The 20,153-nt window shown below is 30.4% G+C and overlaps 2 protein-coding genes across 5 annotated transcripts; both read left to right on the top strand.

Moving 5' to 3' along the window:
• On the top strand, window positions 1-1,346 carry LOC141532601 (uncharacterized). Of its 4 annotated transcripts, none has more exons than XM_074251025.1 (3): window positions 1-95; window positions 520-730; window positions 839-1,346. In XM_074251025.1, exons 2-3 carry the CDS (start codon window positions 637-639, stop codon window positions 1,204-1,206), a joined length of 462 nt encoding a protein of 153 aa, XP_074107126.1. In that variant the 5' UTR covers window positions 1-95; window positions 520-636; the 3' UTR covers window positions 1,207-1,346. The 4 variants fall into 4 exon arrangements, 2 of the variants coding, with proteins under 2 accessions (XP_074107126.1, XP_074107127.1); XM_074251026.1 differs by lacking the exon at window positions 1-95 and adding an exon at window positions 110-203; XR_012480113.1 differs by lacking the exon at window positions 1-95 and having other exon boundaries at window positions 365-730; window positions 804-1,346.
• A 2,272-nt stretch (window positions 1,347-3,618) lies between these two features.
• Ns4 (Nucleostemin 4) lies at window positions 3,619-8,891 on the top strand. The gene is made up of 5 exons (XM_074250934.1): window positions 3,619-3,848; window positions 3,931-4,214; window positions 4,377-5,019; window positions 5,088-5,510; window positions 8,127-8,891. The coding sequence occupies exons 1-5, from the start codon at window positions 3,758-3,760 to the stop codon at window positions 8,357-8,359; spliced, it is 1,674 nt and encodes a 557-aa protein (XP_074107035.1). The 5' UTR covers window positions 3,619-3,757; the 3' UTR covers window positions 8,360-8,891.
• Window positions 8,892-20,153: the final 11,262 nt, after the last annotated feature.

The following is a 20,153-nucleotide window of genomic DNA, read 5'->3' as shown; positions in this document are numbered from 1 at the left end:
ATTTTTATTCAGATAGGTGGCGCTATTTTATTGCAGCTCATATTTTCCATAATACTTTAAGACTGTTTACATCAAACGACAGCACATTATAAGGAGTAATTTAAAAAATTTTTAAAGTTTTAAAATTTTGATTCTAATTCCGTATAGAACTAATTATATTTGTAATTAATTAATTAATTAATTTTAAATAATTAAATAGAAAGGTATAACACCAAATTAATAATGAATTTTTTTATTTTAAGATTTTTTAATTATTTTAATATAAAAACTAATCACTCAAAATTTATAAAATTTTATTTTTCAAATATACCATAGCTACTATTAACATTTTTATTTTTTAATTTAGTTCATAAAATAACTAATAATAAAATATTATTTTTTTAATTTCATCCAAAAACACCTGATGATAAAAAAATATCAATCTAAAATTTTATCTTAATAATTAAACTGGAGGTCACTAGAATTCATTATTAAAATATAATAAAAATAAAAATAATTAATAAAAACTATTCTAAACAGGCCATTTACGACCAATGATTCGTCGAGGGCCTCCCAGGTATATTGTACGAGCAATTCTTCGTAATTTGGCTCATCGTCGAGCTCCAACGACCCAATCGGCAGCCCACAAGTCACGCAATGCCCAGGCTTAACCGTATCGCAGTGCTGGAGTTGCATAATTTCGACGCTAAAAATCCAGGTGCACCAGCTGGACCAACTAACAGACAACGACGTAAGCATTACGTACGTAAAAACCGAGGCAAAAAGCAAAGAGGAGCAGTGAAGGGTGTAAGTAACAATTCCAGGTTCACCAGTTAAGCCAGTGGTGTTATACTGACAGGGACTGAGCCTGCTGTGATTCCTGTCCACTCAGGCGATAACCTCCCTTATGATCATTACCTCCGAGATATCAATATTCAGCCTGGGTCAATTGTTAAGCGACTGTACCGCGGACTCGCTAAAGGCCAAGAGTCAGTCGACATTCCGGCAAAGGGACACTCCTCCGAGCAAGTTGATAGTTACGAGCACTTGAAATTGGAAGAAGCGCATTTATCAGCACCACTTGCAGTAAATTTAGTCTCTTCTCTGCTTAACGATCGCCCGCACTCCTCTCAGACTGTCAAGGGGAGTCTCTACAGCGGAAAAATCCATTATTATTATTACTGTTTTTATTATAAGTATATAATTTTTAATAAATACAATATATGAAGTTAGTTAAATAATTTCTCCGGAAGCGCTAATTTTGTAATATTATAAAAAATTTGTTTTTTCAGTGAAATATAAATTAGAATAAATTTCAACATACTGAAAAATATATTGATTGAAAATGTATAAAAATATTGAATAAAATTTTTCAATAATAATTATTTATCATAACTGTCATGATAAAAATTGAGTTATATTTTATTGTAACAAATTAAGTCATGTAAAGTTTTAATTTCAGTGACCGTAGCACTCACTTTATAATATTTTATTTTATTGAACAAAAATATTATTTTTATAAAATTACATTTGTTATTTTTGTAAATTCTAAATGTAAATTTTTTTGTTACAATTTATTTGTTATAAAATTCTTAAAATTATCAAATATATATTAAAAAAATTTTTCATACATTAGCCGAGTTTTAATAATTTTTTAAAAATTTTTATTAATTGAATTAAATCGAAAAAATTTTTTTTTCAAAAGCTTGAAGAGCTCGAAAAACGTCATAAATGCAATTTTAAGTGCCTAGGTATGGAATTAGTGGGAAGTTGTAGAAATGGTCTTCATCAGGGTCAACTGTTTTCCTAATTTTTTTTTTTCTTTTTTATTAACATAAAAAATAGAAGGAAGCTCTATGATATTTTTTTTTATTTTTTTTTTTCTAATACTACATTTAAAAACCAAAAAAATTAGAAGTAATAAAGCTTTAATTTCGTTAATGTTTGACCAACCTAGATCATTTTTAAATAACTATTTAAAGCATTGTATCTGGATTTCTCCATTATTAAATTTTTCTAATAGTAGCTATGGTATATTTGAAAAATAAAATTTTATAAATTTTGAGTGATTAGTTTTTATATTAAAATAATTAAAAAATCTTAAAATAAAAAAAAATTCATTATTAATTTGGTGTTATACCTTTCTATTTAATTATTTAAAATTAATTAATTAATTAATTACAAATATAATTAGTTCTATACGGAATTAGAATCAAAATTTTAAAACTTTAAAAATTTTTTAAATTACTCCTTATAATGTGCTGTCGTTTGATGTAAACAGTCTTAAAGTATTATGGAAAATATGAGCTGCAATAAAATAGCGCCACCTATCTGAATAAAAATTTTTTCACAGATGCATTTGGAATTTTACTCCATCGGGATTCTGGGTTAATGGGATTATATCCAATCAAAAATCTTGGCTATCGGAATCTTGGTAATTAAAAATCTTGGCTATCGGAATCTTGGTAATTAAAAATCTTGGCTATCGGAATCTTGGTAATTAAAAATCTTGGCTATCGGAATCTTGGTAATTAAAAATGTTGGCTATCGGAATCTTGGTAATCGGAATCTGGGCTATAGGAATTCAAGTCATCGGAACCTATGTTATCGGTTATTTAAGTCATCACTTTCATGGCTATAGAGGTCTACCCTATCGGTTATTTAAGTCATCACTTTCATGGCTATAGAGGTCTACCCAAAACTCTTCATGAAAGCTCATCAGTAAAGATATTCTAGCGGTTCCGTTAGTGAAATTTTTTACGGTCATAGGACGGCTATAAGACTGTCAAATTACCGTCCTCAACATAGGAAATAACATCTTCTAACTCTAAAATTTCATAATTTAAATACAGGCGGACAATTTGAAATAATCAAAAAATCAAAACACATTTTTAATGAATTTGTCTTTATTTAAGTTATTCAAGCTTAAAAGTCAAATTGATCTTAACTTAAAATTTTTTCTGCTTAACAAATTGAAATTTTTTAGTGCTCTAAAAAAAATATCATGGTATTCTGCAAAGTATAATGTTTAAAAAATTTCTATGAAAATCGAGGCAAACATTTATTTTTAAAATACGAGAAGAATAAAGCATAAAAATTTGATAACCCTCTAAATTAAAATACATGATAGTCTTGAAGCTAGTTAAAGGTCGAAACTCGCAAAAAACGGGCCACGATTCATTATTGGTTAAAATTTAGGCGCGCGCTATTCAAATTTACAGTTTTCTATAAAAAATCATCAGTCAATCTGCTGGGAGTAACAACGAAATGAAAAAAAAATTGTTAATAACGCAATTGTTCGATTTTTTGTTTGCTCAAAAAACGATGGAGCTATTAAAGTGATGTTTTATCTATATTAAATAAATGTGTTAAATACAAAGTGAAATCAAGTGAACTTAATTCAAATTTATAATCACTACTTAGTTTACTCATATTCTCGCTTTGAATTTCTGTTCTACAAAAATTGCGAAAAAGCTTTTGCGATTTGTGGCCATCAGATTGTCACATTAATCTATCGATAGTGCATGTATCGAAAATAGACGTAAGATAGAGCCACTTTCGAAATAGTTGAATGATGCAAGCTTACTCGGGTTTCGTGGAGATGGCATTAAGTTGAGAAATTACAGGCGAAGTAGTCAATCTGCATTGATCTGCAGTGAAGTTGCCTCCCATAAAAACATTTGTATGTTTATTATTCAAAAGAAAAGTTTATGCTCTTATAGAAATAACGTTTATCTAATTGACAACATATTATTTAATTTGATATCGTTTCATAATTATGCCACAGGGAAGAAAGAAAGTTCCATTTAGTGGGAAAGCAAAAAAACAACAAATGAAACTAAAAAAAAAAAGCCGTAATGAAGCATCTGGTTTGTAAAAAATACTTTGATTTTGGCTATTCAAATTTGAATTGTTTATATTAATAATTTTTGTTTTTTCTAATACATCAAGATGATGACAGTGATTCAGAACATTCGAAAGTATTAAAGATTAATAGGCAGCCTACTAATAGCAATGATAAAAATAGATTTAATCTCCAATTTTTTAAAGAATCCACGGAAGAATTGAAACAACGCAAAATCGAGGCTTGTAAGACTATTGAATTTTTACCACTAAGCGACCAAGAAATCTCTGATGATTATTTTCCACCTCATTTGGATATGCCTAAACGGCCAGAATGGGATTACAATATGAGTAAAGAACAATTAGATATGAGAGAACATGAATATTTTACGGTATAAATATATATAAATTTATAATTAATGTCGAAAAGTTGTTTCTCAACATAAAGTAAAATTTGAAAAAAACCATTCAGAACATCAACTTTAGAACTATATTCATTAGGATTTATTTTTATGCTTCATTGAAAATATTTATGACCATTTTTTTATTTTCAGCAATATATAGAGCAGATAAAAACATTGGGTAAAATTAGTTATTTTGAGCTCAACTTAGAAACGTGGCGGCAACTGTGGAGGGTTTTAGAAATGTCTGATATATTATTAATACTTGTTGATATTCGCTATTCTGTGTTAATGTTTCCACCATATCTCTACAATTACATAACAAATGATTTAAAAAAAGAAGTAATTTTAGTAATTAACAAAGTAGATATAGCCCCGCCTGCGTTGGTCTTAGCTTGGCGTGAATATTTTTCTGAACATTATCCCCAGTTACGAATAGTTCATTTTACATCTTATCCGGTTGAAAATTTACAAGAAACTCTTAATAGACAAACTACTTTGAATCGACACAAACGTAAAGGGAAATTGAGAATGGTTTCAGAAGGAGCTCAATCATTATTAAAAGAGTGCCAAGAAATAGTACTTGATGATGTTGATTTGAGTTCTTGGCAAGAAAAAATAAACGAAGAAATTAATTTAGATGATGATTGTGATGCTAATCGAAAAGATAATATCATAATAGAAAAAAATGATACGAGTTTTGTTAAACATGATAAATATGCCAATGGGACACTGACAATTGGATGTATTGGGTACCCTAACGTTGGAAAATCCGCATTTATGAATGCTGTTATCGGTAAATTTTAGTTTTTTATTTATAGCCACAAAAATGCTATTCATTTTTACATTTTTTTTCTACAATAGGTAATAAAGTTGTAAGTGTATCACGGACCCCGGGTCATACCAAACACTTTCAAACTATATTTCTCACTGAGAATGTTCGATTTTGTGATTGTCCGGGACTTGTATTCCCATCAACTGTGCCGAAACAGCTTCAAATTTTGATGGGTTCTTTTCCCATTTCTCAAGTTCGAGAACCTTACACTGTCGTCAAGTATCTTGCTCAGCGAATAGATCTTCCTAAAATTCTTAAAATTCAACATCAACAAAATGATGACGCTTGGTCAGCTATGGATATTTGTGATAGTTGGGCAGCTAAGCGACATTACATGACTGCTAGAACTGAAAAATTTGATACATATCGAGCAGCTAATTCTCTTTTGCGAATGGCTTTAGAGGGAAAAATTTGTATTTTTATGTATCCTCCGGGATGGACACTTGATAGAGGTAATATAATATAAATATACTACAATTCTTATAGTTTACAAGAAAACTTGAAAACTCGAAAATTAGTTTAAAATTTAATTTTTATTCAGGACGAATTTAAAATGATACATCAATATACTTAAGATAATACATTTACTCTTTTTAGATTTACTCTTTTTCAAAAACGTTGATGTCGAAATTCCTGAAACTATAAGACCTATTAGCTAGTCGTACGTATACATGTTACTTCAAAAATAAATGTATTGTGTATACGATAAACTCGAAAAAATGTCTAACTTGATTTTTTGTGGCGTTATTAGTTTGCATAAATATTAGGGTATCAAAAAAAAAATCGATTATTTTTTTTTTTTTTCCAAGGGACATTGGAAAATCGTCAGAGTATCCATAGAGAAGAACCCTCTTAAAAGATGAGCTCTCAATATTAATATTTACTGAAGAACCGTTTAGTTGCGTTTAAAAGTAAATAATTTCATAATTTAAAAAAACTCCACATTTAAGACTTGATTTCTTCAAAATGGCTCAACTTATGTAAATCTTTGTTCAGACCTTTTGTTTCCTACAAAAATATGTCTTGGTTACCCTTGAACAGCAAATGATTGTCGAGTCACAAAATTCGAATTAAAAAAAAAAAATTCCCATGATGTTCAAATGGGAAATCGAAATTTGCAAATCGCCACCTCTAAATATTAAAATTAAGAGCTTATCTTTAACAGGGTATTTTTCTAGGAATACTCTGAAGATTATTCAATGTTTTTTTGCTTTTATTTGTGACTTGAAATACATCTACGTTATTCTAGAATGGTTTTATTAAGAATTAGTAATGCAGAAAATATGTCTCTTGCATGCAATCTTTACCATGTGTATGTGGTATTATTTTTATAACAAGTTGAATTTTTTATTTGTTATTGCGCTCACACGAAAAAGTGGTGAAAAATTTTCTTATGACGAGAGTACTATAAGCGAATTTTTAAGTAGTGCAACAGTAAAGTGTATCTAAAAAACCGACGATTTTTTTTTTAATGTTATGAAATTTCGTCATAGAATGCCGAAATAAAAATAGTGCAAAGAGACTTGAAGCTCTTCATATTAACATTTAGAAGTATCGTATCCTAATTTTTCATTTAAAAATATTTTTAAGCTAAGAAATTTAATATCTGATTTCACAAACAGCTTCCAAATTAGTGCTATCCATATTTTTGTAGGAAATTACTCACTTTACAAGAAAAATCATTTATGATTTTTCGATAAATTTATTATTTCATAAGTTAGTCGAGGTTAAAGTTAGACATGTTCTAAATTGTCAGTTTTTCTTTTATTTTCAGCGAAATTATTATTATTGAGATAAACATTTTTCGCTTATTTCAAAGAACATCTAATTCTGAGTGAGAATAGTATATTACACACCTAGGGAAGTAAAGTAAGAAATGTCTCAGATCACACGTAATTGATGGCCGAGGCGAAGCCGAGATCAACAAACATGTGATCTGAGGCTTTCTTATTTACTTCCCGAGGAGTGTATGCTATTTTTTTTCTCGACGAAGGCAGGAAGCGGCAACTTCGTTTAGCGCAGCAGGCCGAAAGTTGACGCTTTCTGCCCGTCGAGAAAAAAAAACAATTACTAAATCATGGACTAACTTGTCAATATAAATCTCCGTAACTTCTAAAGTTAAAAACTACATATTCATAAATATTTAATTACATTATTTCTTCATATTCAATGAAATGTAGAGTCCACATTCGATATTCCTAAAAATAGATGATGACTTTTTACCTAACTAGCAGCTCGCCCCGGCTTCGCACGGGCATTTAACAAAAATTTCAGAATTAGTTATAATATAATATAGTCTATGTCAACCTTTTGGCATTCTCTGACGAAATTTTATGATCAATGGAAAAAAACAATTGTCGGTTTTTTCGATACATCCTAGTTAGCAGTATCTTAGAGTTGAGAAAAATTTATTGAAAATGGGTCTTATAGTTGAAATACGCTTTAGTTTCCATAAGATATATATTTTGTTAAATTCTGAAACTTTCAACTATCTTACAAAGTTTTAATGATTATAAAAAAAACTATATATAAATATATATTCAATATTTTTATAGTATATCAATTATTTTTGCAAACTGTAAATACATATAGTCACTTTATCAAAATTAACATTAACTTAAAATGTAAAAAGTTATAATGTTAAAATAACTTGTTATAGAAATTTTGAATATTGACAATTATACGAATTGAATTTCTGATGCTATTATGTTTATAGAGTCCTTCAAATATTAATTGGACACTGTTATGCATTAGTGTGTTAAGTATTATGGGAATCCTATGTAATTAACACACTCATGCATAACAAGGTTCAATTTAAATCACAAATTATATATCTACCTTATATGCGGTTTTTTTTTAATCATAAAATTTTAACTGTTTTCAGTTCATTTTCCCAGACATAACGTGTTATTAATGAAATTTTTGAATTATTAATAAAATTTATAATAATGAAAGTTTCAATTCAAAAATAAGTATCGATTAAAAAATAACAAGTTATGTCAAGCATACCTGACGTATAATGACTTAATTATAATAAATTACATATCATTTTCATTCAATACTTATAGCAAAATGGGAAAATCATTCCGACATTGAAAAAATTAAAAGGGTTCAAGGAAATAAACATGGAATAAAAACTGCTCAGGAGAGTGATTTTTCTTCATCCGAAAATTCCGAATACGATGAAAAATCCCAAAGTAAGCACAACGATGAAGATGATACCGATGAAGATACTAATGAAGAATCCGCAAAATTATCTACTGTCAAGAATAAATTCGATGTATTAGCTTCTTATCCATAATTTTCTATGCATAGTGAAGTTCTTTTAATTTAGCTTATCATTGTTATACGGTTTATGTTTCACACTTTGAATAAATAGTTTGTTGAATATCAAATTCTTGAAACTTAAAAATGAATCAAAAAACAATTCTCTTTACAGAAGCTTTTGGAAAATGAGTTTACTAATTTATTAATTTGATAATTATTCGACAAGTAAAAATTTTGAAAGGGTCTAGTTATTGCACATGTATCGAATAAGACAATTATATCTAATGGATGATAAATGAAAATAATTCAAATAAAAAAGCAATATTTTCCAAAAGATTGTATAAATAAATACACGTATACTTCGTTATTGAATGTTAAATATGCTGTCACTAATTTATGTCAATGTTCGATACTTTCGTGTATTTTTTTCAAGAAATTTGTTTGATTTGAGTTGAAACGGTCTGATATGTATATCTCAAAAGAAAATAATATTGAAAAATTGTATCCAAGTAAATTTTTTAACAAGGAACACATCAAGATATAACATATATACACTTATCAATTAATATTAACCTTTATCATTGAAATAAATTTCGCTATTGCCTTAGTAGTATGATTATTAAGTGAGTTTTCTGTAAGAAATCTTTAGAATTATGGCAAAAATATAAGCAAAAGTTCATTAGATGTGAAACAAAAAGATCTTTAGAGAGGAGTGAAATTCCTTAAAAAAGACTCTTGGAATTTTAGTTCTAAAATCAATTATTTTTATTTAATGTTAAAAATTGACGTGTCGAGAGTAAAGCACTACCTCAACCGCTTCGGGCATGATGCGTATACTAGAGTTCCGGGTAGCAGCGACCGGCGCGCCAATGCTAGAGGAGGTAGAACCGAAAAGATAATTTTTTTTGACCGTAAAATATTAATTTAACAATCTGAAAAAAACCATCGTACAATCTAAACTCTTGAGGGAACCAAGCTCCGTTGAATAAAGGTATTTAGTTTTCTGGTACTTTGTTATTATAGAAAATAGTTTAAAAGTTTAATTATTAGCTCCACAATTCGAATTCTTCTTGGGGCCTTTTTTCTTATGTTGTGAAGAAGGCAACTTAATTTTTTACTATTGGAGTATTTTAATTATTATTAATTATTTGAGAATTACTAGAAATAATTATTATGATGTTTACGATAATTATTATTAACTTTCTTTATTGGATTATTTTTTTTATTATTATATTATTGTTACTGTAAGTTTGATGAAATTATCAGTTTGAAGAGTGTGTTACGTCCTCGTAACCGCGCGGTTTGAGAAGAACCGGCCCTAAATAATATAAAGGGGTCTGGAGAATTAGGATGAGACGACCTCCAGTGTCGTCAGTAGGTGGACTCGAGTTTCCTCCGAAATAAACTGATTTAATTTAAAATTAATAGTCTCCGATTTATTTAATTAGTGATGCGATACAATTTAATTATCAGGAGGGAAACCGTCGTACAGTGTAATGTTTATCGGTTTCTAGAGCAGTACTTAGTAGCTTAATGATATTATGAAAAAGGCCCCGAGTTCCCGATGCAACTCGCTTTTATAGACTCCCCAAGGGACGCGCCCTTGTAGGAGTAGGGTTGCTTATCAGGTTCTCGAAAATATAGAATGTTCTAGACTTTGGAGTTCATGCTTCCTGCGTCATCAGGGTGAGCTGGCTCATCGGCTGATGCCACTCCAGAGTCTAGTCCACGTAATTGTTTGTTGTTGACTTAGGACATTCTTTTCGTGAAACTTTCTGATGTTGCCGCGTACTGTACTCTAGTTTCCCTTTACATTTTATTATACATTTGTGTTATCATTAAACGTTCCTTGTTGGAATGTTAATGGTAACTTAAAAACAACTTAAGCTTAAGCTTATTTGTTCTACTGCTTGTTGAATCATTCTAGTTTTTCCATTAACATTCTTCGAAAGAAAATGTTAATGTGAACTTAAAAATAATCTGTTTATTCAGGTGTTGGCTGAGTTTTACTTATCATTTTCTTAGTATTTAATGTTTAACGTTTGGAATTCTTTACTTATTATTTAACATTATATTTATGAAAAAATGAATATTTATGAAATTATTGTACAATTGTTAGAGTTTAAATTAGCGCGCGTATTCGCTATCAGAGACATCTGCGAATGCAGGTGGGGACGTAACACGTCCCTCCCTCTAGACAAACGTCCCGTTTGTTGTTTAGGTGGCATTGATCTCAATTTATGCTTATGAGAAAAAAAATATGTTTTTCGCGCGTTAAATTATATTAAAAAAAATTTTAGGAGATTTCTCCCTCTCAGTAGGCTCGCGTCCCTTGTGAGTTAAGAGATACTCCGACGGTTCTGCGATAACTGCTTTACCTGCCATAGGGCTATTATCTTTATTTTTAAGTTCTTCTGAAACCTTACTGACAACCCTGATAGCCACCTTACCTATAACTTACTGTCAATCTACGTCCGCAATTTGAAGCAAACTTGACGGAAAGAGTTGGCAAAGCGAGCGATTACCTATTAGTTACCTATAACTTACTCTGCAAATAGACGTCAAAACTTGCTGTACAAGTATTTCCTTCTAATTGTAGTAAAGTTGAAAGGAAATTTAACTACAAGTTTGATTGTTAACTTGTATTCAAGTTGCGGCCGTAGATTTCTGTCAATTTGCTTACAACTGTTGTTGAGTGAAGAATTACCGCCAACTTGATGTATAACTTAACCGTAACTGCTGGGAGTCAACACTTACTGAGAAAGCGCTGGCTATCAGGGAATGATCCTCTTTTATTTGTTTTTACTTATATATTACGTTTAAGTTTATGTTTATCTTTTTCTTTTAAAGTTCTTTAAAACCTTAATGACAATAATCTTCTTATTTTTGGAAGAAAATACATGTACGTTTGCGTTATCTCTATTATCTTTTAAGTTTGTATTTTACTCAACTGTCATTTGAAAAGAAAAAAAAATTTAGTTGACAATTTATTATGTATTATATTATTATTTATAATTCATTAATTTATTATTATTATTATCATCTTTCTTGGCTAAAAAAAATTTATGTACTTTTTGAACAATAAAATCTATGGTTATTTATTTAATTATTGTTGCTTGAATCGGTAATTCCTTGCTATCGCTGTGAAGCTTAAATGTTCATTTATTTATTTTTTTTTTTTTTTTTTTATTTCTATATATTCGATGTTGTGGTTCATTCTTATATCTAAACATTATTAAAAATTTAATATTTTTATTTTATATTTCCTGTAAGAAAAGTATGTCATTATTTTTCCAAAAAAAATTTGTTTCTCGTCATATTTTTTTTTTTTTTTTTTTTTTTTTGTTTTAGATGTCCTTCTTTTTATTTTATAGTTATTTTGGTTTAATCTATATAATTTTGTAAAAAAAATTTATTTAATATATATGTGTAATTATATACTTTTATTTTTCTTGAAAATTTATTTTCTCAGAAAAATGATTCATTTGGGGGAAAGTGGGGGGCAAGGATTCAAATGTTTGGACGTAGAAGAGAGGGTGATTTCTGCGCGTGGTTTCACTCTTTGTTTCGGTTCTTTATTAATGTGCAATTTTTGCTCTGTCACAATGGACTATTTTTCTTTTTCCCTTTTTTATTTCTATTTCAATGTCATTTTTATCTGGGAATATCTCGGTAATTTTATAAGGACCTAAATAATTGTCGTCAAATTTTCCCGTCTTTTGGTTCTTAACTAAATATATGTTCTGACCTATTTTAAATTTTACTGGATGTATATTTTTATCATATCGAATTTTTGATTTCTGTTTAGCTTTTTCTAGGTTTTCTCTGGCTATCTTTTGAGTTTCTAAAAGTCTGGTCGCGTGAGTTTTGATATAGTCTGCGTAGGTCGGTATTTCGTCAAGGTAAGAAAATTCTGAGGGTAATCGGGCTTCTTTACCGAAAACTAGTTGGTAAGGTGTAAATTTTGTACCTTCGTGTACGCTAGTGTTATATGCTAATGTAGCTTGGGGTAACCACTTATCCCAATCGTTTCTGCTAGTATAATGTTTTATGTAGTCAGTCAAGACTTGGTGACTACGCTCAAGAGCGCCGTTTGACTGTGGTCTAAACGCTGTGGTTTTTATTTGTCTAATTTTAAACGTTTTTGCTAAGCAAGTCATTATTTTTCCTATAAACGCTTGACCTTGATCTGTTAATATGACTTTTGGACAACCGAATTTACATATAAAATGTTCAACTAAAGCTTCTGTGATATCTTTCGCGGTCATTGTTATCAATGGTATCGCAAAACAAAATTTTGATAGATCGTCTTGCATGGTTAAGATGTAAGAGTAACCATTAGCTGAAATTTTGTTGGGGACTACTATATCTAGAGCTAATTTATCCCAAACTTGGGCTGATGTGTCGGTAATGACCATCGGTTGTTTAGTTTTTATTCTAACTAGTTTCTTTTTCTGGCAACTAATACATTTTCGAACAAAATCTTCTACCTGTACTTTTATATTGTCCCAAAAATATCTTTGTCTTCTTTTCTTGTATGTTTTTGTCACACCTTTGTGTCCTGACATAGGAGGTTCATGGTTTTCTAACATTATTCTATGTCTTTCTTCTATGGGGGGTATTATGATTAATTCTCTGCAAATAGTAAATTTTATTTCTGTTCCTGCGAAAATTTTTGTAATGATACTTTTAATTTTTGACCAAACTACTTCGCTTAAGTTACTGAGTCCTTGTGATACACTAATTGTTTTGATATTATTATCTATAAGAAATGACTTCAAGTTTTTGAACGCTTTTAAATAATTTGATTCTAATGGTTTTTCTTTATCATGATTTTGTGTTACTAAAGCTATAACTTTTCTTCTTGAAGAACCCATTTTTATTATGTCTCCGATATCGTGTTTAATATTTGGATTTAATTTATTTAAATGACCTACTCTAATTAATTTTCTCCCTATTTCACTAGATACGGTGCTATCTGCGTTAATGAAGCATAGATAACTGTTTTTCTGCATTAGTAGATTGTCTTTTGTTTCGAAGATATTTTCGTTACTAAAGTCGTTTGATATTGTTGAGTTTTCGGATGCTGTAGAGCTATCTGAGTCGTTTCTTTTGTCGTTATTTAAATTATTATCGTTTCTTGGGATTCTGTTTGTGTTGTTTGTCTGTGATTTCTTTTTGTTTTGAGATTTTGTCTGTTCGTTATTGTTTATTTGTTCTTCGTTGTCAGTGGAATCGTTATTTATTGGTAAACTATTTATTTTACTTGTTGATTTGTTTTTCTTTTTGTTTTTAATCCTATTTCTTGTTCTATTACTGTTTTCTAATGAATTTTCGCTATTTGAGTCTGTAATTCCTGTTGGATTTATGTTGGAAAGGTTTAGGGAAGGTTGTCTGAATTCGTCTGACTCTAATATAGTTGAGTTATATGTTCTTTGGCTAATATTTTGTTGAGTGTTATCTATTATTATTTTATTAACGTCTGAGTCTGTGATTGGCGTATTTGGAATGGGTTGACAGGGATTTTCTGTTTCTGATTGTGTAACTGTATGTCGGCTTTGTGTGTTTTGTATGAGTATTGGTGTCTGTGTTTTGTCTTCTTGTTGACTTTTACTAGTTGTTTTTAATATTTTGTTACTTGAGTCTAAATCGTTAGGGATGATGGGGTCTGGTTGTATGTGAGTGTGTGAGTTTTTCTGTTTTCTTGATTATGTTGATTTTCTTATGTTTTTGTTTTGTTTGCTTTGTTTAAGTACTTTTATTATTTTATTAACGCGATCCATGTGTTCGGGTATTGATGACAATCTCTTATTAATTTTTGTTTCTTTTGATTTATCGTAATTATTTGAATCCTTTAGAGATTCTAAAGTAATCATTATGTCTGGTAGTTTTATGTTTTGGTTTTTCTTTTTGTAATTTTATTGTGTTTTATTTGATTTTTGTTAATTAGTTTTCTGATTTGGTGAGGTATGTGTTTGTGTGTGTGTACGTGTGAGTCCGTGTTCGTTTCACAAGAGCATGTTTTTGGTTTTCTTGTTCTTTGTGACCTGCGTAAGGGTAGAGGGTTTTCTTCTACCTGTGTCTGTATATTATTTTTGTTTACGTCTTTGTATGTGTGCTGTGTGTGTAATGTTTGAGAGTTTTCGTTTGGTGTAGTTGTTGTATGAGATTGTGCTGAATTTGAAATATCGTTTTGATTGTTATTGTTTTCGATTACTGCTTCTACGGTAATGTATTGGGGTCTGTCTCCACTTTCTTCTGAGGACCATGGTACTGCTCCTCCCTTATCATTTTCGCGATTTGTTGTCATGATGGGAATTGTTTCTATGGGGGAATCTGTGCTAATATTATCTGAATTATTTGAATATATTTTGGAATTAATAATTTCTGATTCATCCGTATTTGATTCGTCGTCCGAACTGTCAATTATTTTGAAAATTTTTTTATTTATGCTTTTATTTATTTTTTTATGAGTACGCGAGATGGGTGATGGTGTAAAGTCTGCGTATTGTCGTGTTCTTTTGTATTGTAAGGGTAAAAATCTGTTTTTAGATCTTGTATTTTTAAATTTTATTTGAGGAGTCTGTGTTCCTGTATTATTTTGGGTCGGGTTTTGTGGGTCTGGGATTTCTTCATTAATTTTATTAGGAGAGGTTTGGGGTAGTGGATTTTGATCCGATGGGATAGTCTCTGTTGGTTCTTTGAGGTAGGATAAACCGAAGTCTGTTGTGTTAGAATCATATGATAAGTTATTTGTATTATTTTTGATTAGTTTCTTTCTTAATTTTTCTCCTCTAGGATCACTGTTTGATGATGAATATGATTTATCGGAATAATCGGATAATTTGCTCGCGTTAACTAACATGCTAAATTTATCGCTCCTATTATCTTCTAATTTATTACTATTTATGATTTCTGACTGTGTTTTATTACTTGAGTTTGTTATTTCTAATTCTTCTTGAGATATTTCTAAATTTCTTATACTATTTTTGCTCTTGTTTAAGTTTTGTTCTATAATTTTTCCGCTATTATCTAAGCTGGATTTATTTTGATCCGCGATATTTTCATCGGTTTCTTGAATTATACTTATTTTATTTTTATCGGTTATTTTTAATTTGTTATTTTTATTTTTATATTTGTTTTTATTATTATTTTTATTTTTCTTATAAGGGATATATTGCCTATCTTCTTTGTTGCTTCTTCCTTCCTTTTCTCGCCTTGTTGCTGACCGTAGTTTCATAGGGTAGTTAGTCCTATTCTTATCTTCGATCTTCCAAGGGTCATTCACTTGGTCTAGCTGCTCGTCTGTGGAACTGCTAATTATTTTGTATATTCGTTGTCCCTTTGTAGGTTTTGACATTACCTGAGTATATCCTTCAGGTAATTGAGATGATTTATTCATTGATTGTTTTTCTACTGAATTATCTAATTTTACCGCATGAATAATTTCGTCGCGTAATATTTTTATGTTTTTGTTACTACCCTTGTGCACTGGGGTGGTAATATTTTTATTTGTATATTCAGGTTCGTTTTCTTCCGAATATATCAATTTTTCTATGTTTTTCGAATTATTATTTTTATTTTTGTTTATTTGTAAGTTCTCGGGTTCGTTTTCTTCCGAACTTATTATTTTTGATTTTTTTGTTAGTACTGGTTCGGGGCCAGATGGGTCAGACGTTCTGAGTCTTGCGATTCCTGGTTTCCCTGTGGGACGCCATTTAAATTTTATTGGGAATGCTTCCCGTTTATTTTCTACTGGATTTCTAGATAAAGCATTGGCGTTTGTGTTTATTCTTCCTGCCTTGTATTGTACTGTATAGTCGAATTCTTTTAGACGTTCTCTCCATCTCATTACGCGTGAGGTCGGGTCGTTCATTGAATTTACCCATACTAATGGTCTATGATCCGTAATGAGTGTGAATTCTCTACCGTAAAGATAAGGTCTAAAGGTTTTCATCCCGAATAATGCTGCAACCATTTCTTTTTCTGTAGTTGAGTAATTTTTCTCATGTTTATTTAGGACGCGAGAGGCTGCTGCTATTATTTTATCTTCACCTATTTTACCCTGGGAAAGAATTGCTCCTACTGCGTAGTTTGATGCGTCGGTCGTTAAAATAAAAGGTTTTGAAAAATCCGGATACTGTAATATTGGAGCCGTGCATAGTTTATCACGTAAATTTTCAAAGATTTCTTGATGTTCTTGTGTCCAGACAAATTTCGCGTTTTTACTTGTTAGGTCTGATAATGGTTTCGCTATTTTTGCAAAATCTTTTATGAAACGTCGATAGTAACCCGCAAGTCCGAGAAATTCTCTAACTTGAGTGGTATTTGTAGGAGTTTTATAATCTTTGATTGCTCTTATCTTTTCTGGGTCTGGTTTCACTCCATCGGCAGAAATAAGATGTCCTAGATATAACACTTCTTTTCTTAAAAATTCGCATTTATCGGGCTGGAAACTTAGATTCGCTTTACGTAAACGTTCGGCTAACTTTTCGAATTTACTTCTATGTTCTTCGAGCGAACGCGCATAGATTACTATATCGTCCAGGTAGACGAATAGATCTACACCTTGTAAACCTCTAAGTACTAAATCCATTAGTCTTTGAAAGGTAGCAGGTGCATTTTTGAGTCCGAAAGGCATCCTATTGAATTGATAGTGTCCTCGCGGGGTCGTAAATGCCGTTTTATGCTTGTCCCTATTGTTAATTTTTATTTGATAAAAACCCGATTTCAGGTCAAAAGTAGAAAAGTACATAGCTCCTCCTAGTTGGTCGAGTATGTCGTTTATGAGCGGTAATGGGTATGCATCCCCAATCGTCTTATCATTTACTTTTCGATAATCTATAACTAGACGGTATTTTACGTTTCCTTTTGAATCCTTTTTCTTTGGAACTATGAAAAGAGGTGAATTATACGGTGAAGTTGATGGTTCTATAATATCCATTGAAAGAAGTTCTGTTATTTGCCTTTCGATTTCATCTCTATGCGCGGGTGGGTGTCTATATTGTCTAGTATTTACTGGGATGTCATCTTTCGTGGGTATTATGTGATCAGCCACTGTGGTTGCCTGCAAATTTTCTCCCGGAATGTTGAAGAGGTCTGCGTATTTTTCAACAATTGAAACTATTTCTTCGCGCTGTTCTTCATTCAGATGTTCTAAACGCAAGAGACTAATAACTTTATCAACGCAATTTCCCCTGGCCATGGTGCTATCGCTTTGTTGAACCGTTTCATCTTGCGACAAGTAAGTGCTATCTTCTTCGCTTGTTCCAAATGGGTACAAGGAGATTGTTGGCACCTTTACTTTGACATCTTCACTAAGAGTATTTATTGCATACAAATAAGCTATCCCATTTCTATTACTCACTAATGCTTCTCCGGCAAATATACCGTTTCCCATATCTAGACGAGGCACGTATCCCTCTTTGAGATTACTATCTATCCGAACGAACATTGCTGTTTTAGTACGAGCTTTTAAAACAAAATATTCTCCTTCTGTCAATGAAATTTCTAAATTATTTAACTTTGTAAACGTAACCGTATTTTCTACTAGGTTTATTATTGCGCCGTATTCGCGTAAGAATTCCATTCCTAATATACCTGAATAATCTAGGGGGAAGTCGTCGGGTATTACGTGAAAGTCTGTTTCTGTATTAAAAATTTGTATTTTTATTTTACCTAGAGTAATTGCTTCTGATACTCCGTTTAAATTATAGCAATATGATTCATCAATTAGATCTTTATGTTTGACTTCCCCGTATTTTATTAGGTTTAAATTACATCCCGTGTCTAATAGAATTTTCCCGTAACTAGAAATTATATTTTTAGATTTTATCATTATTGAGGTAGGCTTATAATCTGGTGACATTGCGCCTACGAAGTATGTTTTTGTGGGTATTCTGGTATTTAATTTTGGGTCTGGCTCTGTTGCGTTGAGGTGTTTCCCCTTGAAGAGCCTGGAAGGGGAAGCATTTGTCCGTTTCCCTGAACTGTTTGTGCGACATTTAAACCTGCTTGTCTACCATAGTCGTAAATTTTCTTTCTACAAATTTTTTCTATGTGTCCTATCTTTCTGCAGTACGCACATTGTATTTGGGGTCCGTTATTATTATTATTCGTATTACCATTGACCGGATTATTATTATTCCTAGTGTAAATATTGTTTGTACTATTGGTGTAATTGTTATTATAACGATTGTAGTTTTTATTGTTATTATTATTATTATTGTAATTGTTACTTGTCATATTACGATTATTTCTGTTATTGCTATCATAGTTTCTGTAATTTTTAAACTTTAAAAATCTGCAATCCTCTGTATTATGATTGTTTCTTTTGCAATTTGAACAATATTTGTTTGTATTAATAATGTTATCTTTAAGTTTAATTTTGTCGTCGTTTTTGTGTGTTACGTCTGTATTAGGAGTACTTTGAATAGCATGACAATTTGTGTCATTAAAGGTTTGAAACATAGAGTTAATATTGCTCATCGATTGTAATTTTCTTTCTGCTTCACGAGCAGCGGTAGCGGCTGACTGAAGGTCGTTATATTCTACCTGTCCTAAATATAATGCTATTTGCGGGAATAGTCCTGATAAAAATGTTTGAATTGCTGTCTCTGTCGCTATTATCGTTTTCTCATTCGAGTTTTTACATTTTGAATTTTCAATTTCTAGGATTGTTTTTCTTAAATGTTCATCTATTCTACTATGAAAATCTATAACTCTCTCGTCTTTTCTTTGTTTAAATTGTGTTAGTTCGTTTAGTAAAACTGAGATAGGTTTACTCTGTCCGTAATTTAGTGTTAATGTTGAAATTAAGTCGTTTATTGTTTTTATATTAGCGTTTAATAGTCTGACTATTGGTCCGTTTTTACATTTTGATATTAATAATCGTACTAGTACTTTTTCTTCTACGTCTGTTATGAAGTTCTTTGCTTCTTTACATATTTCTGTAAATGATTGTACTGGGATCGTGTGTCCGTCAAATTCAGGAATAGTTTTTATGAAAAGATCGAATTTATTATAATTTATACCGTTATTATTGTTACTAATATGTGTTGATGTACTTTGTCGTGAATTTAATTCAGCTTTAAATTGATTAAGTCTGTCTAATATTACATTGTCGCAACGTTTTTCGAAGTCGCTTTTCATTCTCTCTCTTTCATCTAACAGTTCTTCTATAGCTTTTTCTAAAGCTGCTATTTTTCCTTTACTTTCTAATATAGTGGTTTCCATTTCGTTATCGTTATCTAAAGTCATTTTGATTTATTTAAAACAAGTCAAAAAGGGAAAAGAGAAAGAGAAAAAAATATTTTTTTTTTTTTTTTTTTGAAAAGAGAAAAAAAATTTATACTGCGTGGGCAGACAAGGGAAAAAAATTGCAATTTTTGACGAGAAACAAACAAATTCGGATTAATAAATGACTTACTACTTCGTTGTATATTCTTATGTCGTTAATTATATTTAAATGCTTGGGTTGTCCTTTTTCGGATTCGTGAGCTGCCTCTCAAGTGATGTTGGATTTGGGCTGCTTGGCTCTTATCGTTGTTGTCCTAGGTCGTCACTGCTTGGCTGTAGTTGCTTCTGCTTGAAGTTTTTAAGTAGATGCTTGGTGATGATTCACTTGTTTTACAATTTGATGGTTTTTATTTTTCTTTTTGCTTATTGTTTGTTGAATAATCTTTTATTTTATTCGTTGTTATTATTAATTTAATTTTATTTTTAATTTGTTTTGATATACTTTATTTATAATTAAGCAAAAGAAAATTATAGATTATATAAATTTTTCAAAAACTTCTCACTGATTTTTGATTTTTAACTTTTCACTA

The sequence above is a fragment of the Cotesia typhae genome, unplaced genomic scaffold (assembly GCF_013202065.1).
Source record: "Cotesia typhae breed Kobodo isofemale line unplaced genomic scaffold, CoteBio_Ctyphae contig_65, whole genome shotgun sequence".
Lineage (NCBI taxonomy): Eukaryota > Metazoa > Arthropoda > Insecta > Hymenoptera > Braconidae > Cotesia > Cotesia typhae.
This window is presented reverse-complemented; position numbering and strand designations above follow the sequence as displayed.